The following is a 6,971-nucleotide window of genomic DNA, read 5'->3' as shown; positions in this document are numbered from 1 at the left end:
AAACCTTTGCAGGAGTCAGATAACCACAGTCCGTCCGTCCTTTCTCGCAGATAATTTTTCTTCTGGCCATATGACAGAGCACAAGCCAGGAATCTAATATATAGCAGAATTACTGAGTTAACAGTATGTCTCTCTGTTTAAAAGGCTTGGAAATTTTTGTGTGAAATGCATTTATTCATTTTGGTCTGGCTTTTGCTGTCTGTTAGCAGCCAGTGGTACAATTAAATGCACTCCATTCCAGAAAACATTTTCTAGATCCATTACAACAATGAAAGTGTTGATGCCTTGAGATACCCCCTTTCTGAGCCCCAATCATACCTCACATAGGTGATTATGTTGCTGGGAACTCCATCTGACATATTCCATGTGGTATTTGGGGAAACCAAATCTATTAATTACTAATTTTGTGGCAAATCCCAGACTCTCTGAGTACATAATGAAATACATGGCATCTGATTTTAAGAAACCACACACCTCCAAGTGATGTGTCTGTGATGTGAATGGCATTATTTTCCTGCAGGGATAACAATTTTCCTGTTAAGATAGTGATATGGGTGTGCTGATCAGTGATGAGCACCAGCAACAGCGTGCTGTCACTAAGGGGAGAATCTAACCCCACCATCCTTGGAGTATCATGGGGTCAATCCCCACCAGAATTTTATAAGCCCTGATCAAATGTCATCATGTCATCTTTGTCATCATGTCCTAAAAGTGACATACAGAAAGTACAGTACTATACAGTATAGGAACATAGCAGGTTATTCAGTATCAAGACAGTGCTAATAAGATATGACTATTTAGTTGTTATATATTTGAAAACAAATTAAAAGATGATTACTTTGCAAAGGACCTAAATTATGGTATGATTCTGTGTTATCTCCCATTTGATGAGGGTACACTGGCATCAGATCTATATGCCTCAGCTTCGTCAGGAATTTTTCTTGTTATCAGCTTGTGCCTTCTACCATTGTCAAAATATGGGTCCTTATTTGTGCTTACATTTAGCAGAACATTGGTAGATCTTTCCAGCAGAATATGGAATTTGCTTTTCAGCCCATGACTGTTAAGGCTGATGTTTATGTTTTATGCCTTTAGTGTCTCCCTAGCAGGTGCTGTGCACCATGGGGAGCAACGAGAGACCTGTGCACAGGCGCTAACCACTGACTGTTTGAAATATGTTATTTTTCTTCATTTACTTCAAGCATATTATTTCTCTCTCTGCCCCCACACCCATATACACTTTGCTTCTTTTTGTTTGTTCTTTCTTTTATGATCTTTAGCACTACTCAAAATTGCTGCTAGTTTTCTTCCAATGTCTTCTGAAGCTTCAGGTCGGGCTCTGTCCTCCAGCAAGTCACTGCACTGAAGGAGCACAACACAGTCCTTGCACATAGCAGCAGAACCTCTTGAGTAGCTAGGAGGAAAATCCTTTCTCTGTTGCACTGAGGCTTCCTGGTCATGAAATTCAGAGTCAGCAAACCAACCAAGAAGTGAAAATCCAGGAAAAAAGAAGCAGAAACCCAACAGATATCAGAAGAAACAGTGTCCTGAACAAACCATGACTGCATGGGATTTGTGATAACCTTAAGGCTGACAGTTCTGGGAGAGTTGTGCAATCCTTCTGTACTCATTATTTACCACACAAATTTGCTCTCTGCTGATGAGCATTCCCTGATTTTTGTCAAAATAGAAAGAAAACCAATGCAAGACGTGTACATGGGCCCTTAATCCCATTTGAAGATGGTTCCCTGCCAGCAGTGGTTTCCTGATACCTTTTGGTTATCCAGTTCTTAGGTCAGCTTGATTTTTCTCCACTCACTTTCAAATGAGTTAAGCAACAAGGTTACCTCTCAAAGTGAGTTCTGATTGGCAAAATACTGTTTAGGTGTTTTTTTCCTGCTAACAAATAGAGACTATTGATCTGCGGTCCATGAGGAACAGCAAACATGAAGTTTCTTGGTATTCGCCTACAAAATCATTTGTCATTGCAAAGCCGGACTTTGGCATATTGTTCTGAATTAGCCCTGGGATTTACCAAGAAAGTTTAAATACTTACTTGTAAATTATGTTCTGTAGAATCAGTTTATCTGTATTACGCCAAGACTACGTCCTTTGTGTCAAGAGGTATGAAGACAACTGTTTGTTACTAAATACTGAACAGACTAAACACAGTTACGAGTAACATTCATCATCAGTTTACGTGATTTTGAAGAGGGCTTTGAGAGTAAATGTCAAGTGTCACGTGGCTGGCAGATAGACGTGGAGAGTTTCTAACATTCCTTACTGGTATACTTACAGCTACAATTTAGTAATACTGATAGCATTAATTTAATGACAAAGAAAATAAAGATCTTCAAACCAATCAAGAAAATTATATTTTAGAAATATTCACCATAATTTTTGAGTTGTGTTTCTCACAGAAATTCTAAGACACTAAAGTCTAAAGAGTTTTCATTTATATTTTACTTTTTTTTCCTACTGATTTGAGATATTCTATAGCAAAAGATTTAATCAATTTGCAATTTAAGGACTTTGATTGTCTTTATATATTTTAATGAGACATGGTAAGGATGCTGATTTAAAAAACTAAGGAAAACATAATAAAATAATTCAAATATTTACTGATTTGTGTTTCTTTCATAACCATAAAACTTTCAAGGGTAGCTGGTATGTTAAACTCCTATCAGCTGAGTCACTATCAAACAACACAATAGCAATAAGTTAAACTCAAAAAACTTTGCGTGAAAAGGTACCAATGTCAAGTAACAGTATGTTTTTACTCTGTAATAATAATCCACTGTTAATATTTAGAAAGGTGACTTCTCAAATGTTACCTGCATTTTGTATGTGTGTCTGTGGTAGTTAAAAGCAGGTTAACAGTCCCTAAGAAAGCTCTGCGGTTTCCACTGAGGAAATACAAACTCTCTGGTGTTACAATTTCTTCCTCTTTTCTACCACAGTCTGACAAGTGGAGCTGGAAAGTGTCATAGTGAAGGTGACATCAGTAGGAGAAAAGAGAAATAACATTGACAAAGAATCAATAAAAAGGAAGCTGATGTTATGTCACAGACTGCTGTGTGTATGCTCCACCATACTTTTATCTCAGGACAATAATAGCCATATTAGCAAGATAAAACAGAAAGTCTTTTTGCTGGTATGGGTCCCCTCCTTAGTTGAATGAACATTATTGTAAAGCAAAAACAACCCTCGTGTCTTCATAAGGAGGGCTTCCACTGAGGAGGAAACAGAGGGAGTCTAAACAGTTGCACTCATGAACCCTTTACATTTGTGTGTGTGCTCCAGTGTCCCAGCCACTGATCCTGTGGCTTCACATCATAGTTAAAAGCCAATGAAATTAATGGAAATTCACTCCAATATTAAGGTAATCTGCATTTAAGACTAGTCGTCAAAGGTCAATGGATTAAAGAGACAAGACTTATACCTCCTACCTCCTTTTTCAAATATGCCTTCTCTTGCTTACCCGTACATATGCCATGAGTGTACTGCAATAGCCACAACATCTGGAGATTTTAAACCAACTCAAATACCCCACGGGAGCTTGTGGGGAAGGGTTTCTCACAAAACCAGTGAAAAGTGACTTGTATTTCATGAATGCTACAAGATATACCCAGCTGTAGGCCAGGGTGAAATACCAGTGACTTTTGGACAAGGAAAAACAGGTTTTTGTGCTTTAAGGGATTAATAATGTATATAAGGATAACAGTTGAAAGTTGAACAATAGTCCGTAGTGGTGCATACACATACACGTTTTGCTGGATGACAAGAATTTATGCCAGAAATCTGTGTAAGTGCATGTGCTCCGTTCAGTCAGCCATTTTTCAGGGGGTTTATGATTTTCCCTATGAAGAGGACGGTGCGAGTGTATTTATCCAGAATCACCAGGAGAAACGGCCTGTTGAATCTGACCCGAGGTGGATGAGGAAACTCGCCAGATCTCCAGGTGACCTCCTTCACAGTGACCCCTGCTGCTTCAGTGCCGTTCTCATGAACGTTTAGCACTGCTCTGTGGATCACCTGCAAGGACACAGAGCAAAACAACATCTAGTTGACAACCGGGCAAACACAGTGCAGCCTGCCACCCTCCTCACTCTTGCCAAGACTTGGAGAACCAGCCTTGGGAAGGTCATCTCCACCCACTCCCCACCGCAGCACCATCAGCCACTGGGCCGCTCCTGCTCGCCAAGGTCATTGCATATGCAAAGAGTAACCCTCCAACAGCAGACAGCCAAAAAGTGCTCAAGAAGACTGATGGCAAGAAACTCTGGAAGCAAAGAAACCTGGTAATTTAACCTAGACTTAGTTTTGCATTTGGCAGCATTGTGTATTATTGTGAAATTACCCTATCATCTAGCTGAAAAAAAATAGCTTTTTAAAAGCACTAGAAGGGCAGGAATAACAGCCTTTTGCCCTCTGTAGGCAAAATTAGAGGAAATTTTACCAAAGCTAATATGCTACCTTTGGATAATTTTGTTTAGCAGCCAAAAGAACATTTAATTATATGTATGTCTTCTTCCTTGTCCTCGAATCGTATATGTATAACCCCTTCTAAGCATGTTTTGCTTCAGGTTTGGGAAAGACAAGGCTTGCTTTGCCTCCAAACTGGTAGTTGTTGTTGATGATGATTTATAAATATATAAAGGGTGAGTGTCACGAGGATGGAGCCAGGCTCTTCTCAGTGACAAACAATGATAAGACAAGGGGTAACGGACACAAGGAGGTTCCACTTAAATTTGAGAAGAAACTTCTTCTCAGTGAGGGTGACAGAGCACTGGACCAGGCTGCCCAGAGAGGTTGTGGAGTCTCCTTCTCTGCAGACATTCAAAACCCGCCTGGACGCCTTCCTGTGTAACCTCATCTGGGTGTTCCTGCTCCGGCAGGGGGATTGGACTGGATGAGCTTTTGAGGTCCCTTCCAATCCCTAACGGTCTGTGATTCTGTGATTCTGTGATTGAGTGATGCATCAGAGAGACTGGGATAATCTTTTCATGGGATATCAATGTCAGGTCCCTGGGAACAGACAAGTCCTGTGGTTGCTCTGTTTCACAAACTGACTTACTTTTGAAACCATCAGTCCAGGCTCCTCAGTAATCCCGGACAGATCAGCTTGTTCAGTGAACAGATCAATCATACCCACTTCTTTGACTATCCTTTTCACATCATAGGTACCAGAAATAGAAATTTTTGGAATGTGCAGATGTATTTTTCTGTAACAAATGACATGAATAGGGACAAATATTCATCTAGGTAACACTCCTCACTGGCTTCAGTATAGTGACATTTCACATTTAATTTTCTGAATGTTAAAAGTTTGATCTCAGGGTTCAGATAGCACTTTTGACCGTGTTAGCTATCTAACATGGAGAGTTGGAGGCCTACAGGATAAGTCCGTGTTATTCTCTGCCTCCACAGCAGGATTCAGGGAGCGGACTGGAAGACAAAACTACACCAAATCTGTGGCAAACATTGCTACTGCTGCCAGGTAGTAGGGTTTTTTCACAAGATCATGGTTAACTGTCCTAAGGCTGTCCAAATATACAGCAGGGCCCGGGCCACCACAGAAATAGGTTCAGTAGTGGCGAACGAATAAAAATTCTGCTTTTACATACAATGCCCCTATCACCCTAACAATAGCCCAGAAATGGCTTACTCAACTGTAGTTTCACAATGTCCATATGAAACTAGGGTTTATCAACTTCATCATGGTGCAAAACAACTTGAGGTTGAGCTAGGAACTTAACCCAAGATGTATCCCAAGTTCAATGCCTAATTTGCTCAGTACCCACAGCTCTTTAATTTTCCAACTAAGAAAAGGGAAGTCCTGCACAGAGAGGGATTGTTAAGTGAATAGAGTTCAGTAAAATAACCTGGCCTTTAATGTTTTATCTTGGTGAGATAAACACTACTAATTTATAACATGGTCACCTCTCACCTCAGCAAAACCATTTACCTGTCTTGGAGAGACTTCTCCCATTTAGACACGGTCTTTTTCAGGAGAGCATCTTCCACCTGCTTCATCTTCCCCTCATCAGGCAAAACAAATAACGCTGCAGTATTTCCATTGTAAGGTATCTGAACCAGCCAACAGGACAGGTCTTCATCAAAGTAATTTCTGTAGTAGCCCTTTCGATACATCATATCAACCTTTACAGACTTTGTCTGATCCACAAAAAAATCCTCCTTTTTTGTATATGAGGTACTGAAGGGTTTCTCCCAGTCAGCTTACGACAAAAAAGAAAAATAATTCAGTGGAATACAAAGAGGAATGGTCATGGTGAATAAAACTGTATCTAGTCTCACAGCATTCCTTTGATTAAACAAATGTATTTTTCAAGTTACTGCACCCACAGCTGTTACAGCATTGCAGCTCTTTTTTTTTTAAGTGCTTGAAAACAAAGACAAATAATACTGAAAACACCATCCTTTACTAGAGCATGAGACTGCCATCACATTAAAGAATTTACCAAACTCAGTAAAGATATTTGTTAAAAGAATCCAGTCTTTCACTTAACCAGGTGAGGACATAAACATTTATGCTAAAAACAAACATACATGGTTTTATAGGAATATTTTCCAGATAGAGAACATGGTTTCCTTAATTTAAAATATTGGAACTACAATTTCCTTCTCTCTCCTTCCTTCATTCCCTGTAATAAGCAATAAACATCAAGTTACAGCCTTTGCACCTCTTGACATTTCTTACCTTTAAAGAAAACATAGTTGACAAGAACCATCGCAGTGAGAGGATCAAGGTTTTCCACTAGTTTAACAATTTTCCCATTTGTCTTTTCCTCAATGTAACTGTTGATCTGATTCTCAGCGCCAGAGGAGTTGTTAAAGTCAGCAGAAAAGACTTCAGATTCATAAAAGCTTTTGGCATCATCCAAGAACTTCTGTAGTGGTTTTAGAGTCTCTTCTATAAACAGGGCATTGCCCAGGCTCAGCTGGAGCTC

The 6,971-nt window shown here is 39.7% G+C and overlaps 1 protein-coding gene across 1 annotated transcript in view; it reads right to left on the bottom strand.

The window, feature by feature from the left end:
* Window positions 1-3,828: 3,828 nt before the first annotated feature.
* Window positions 3,829-6,971, bottom strand: part of LOC104541249 (alpha-1-antitrypsin-like) — a 3,585-nt gene continuing 442 nt past the window's right edge. The window contains 4 exon segments of the mRNA XM_010185253.1: window positions 3,829-4,035; window positions 5,078-5,225; window positions 5,969-6,239; window positions 6,722-6,971. The exon segment at window positions 6,722-6,971 is cut by the window's right edge and continues 30 nt beyond it. Of these exon segments, the coding sequence (XP_010183555.1) occupies window positions 3,829-4,035; window positions 5,078-5,225; window positions 5,969-6,239; window positions 6,722-6,971 (876 nt within the window).

The sequence above is a fragment of the Mesitornis unicolor genome, unplaced genomic scaffold, assembly GCF_000695765.1.
Source record: "Mesitornis unicolor isolate BGI_N332 unplaced genomic scaffold, ASM69576v1 scaffold27805, whole genome shotgun sequence".
Classification (NCBI taxonomy): Eukaryota; Metazoa; Chordata; class Aves; order Mesitornithiformes; family Mesitornithidae; genus Mesitornis; species Mesitornis unicolor.
The sequence above is the reverse complement of the archived record's forward strand: the minus strand, read 5'-3'. Positions and strand labels throughout refer to the sequence as shown.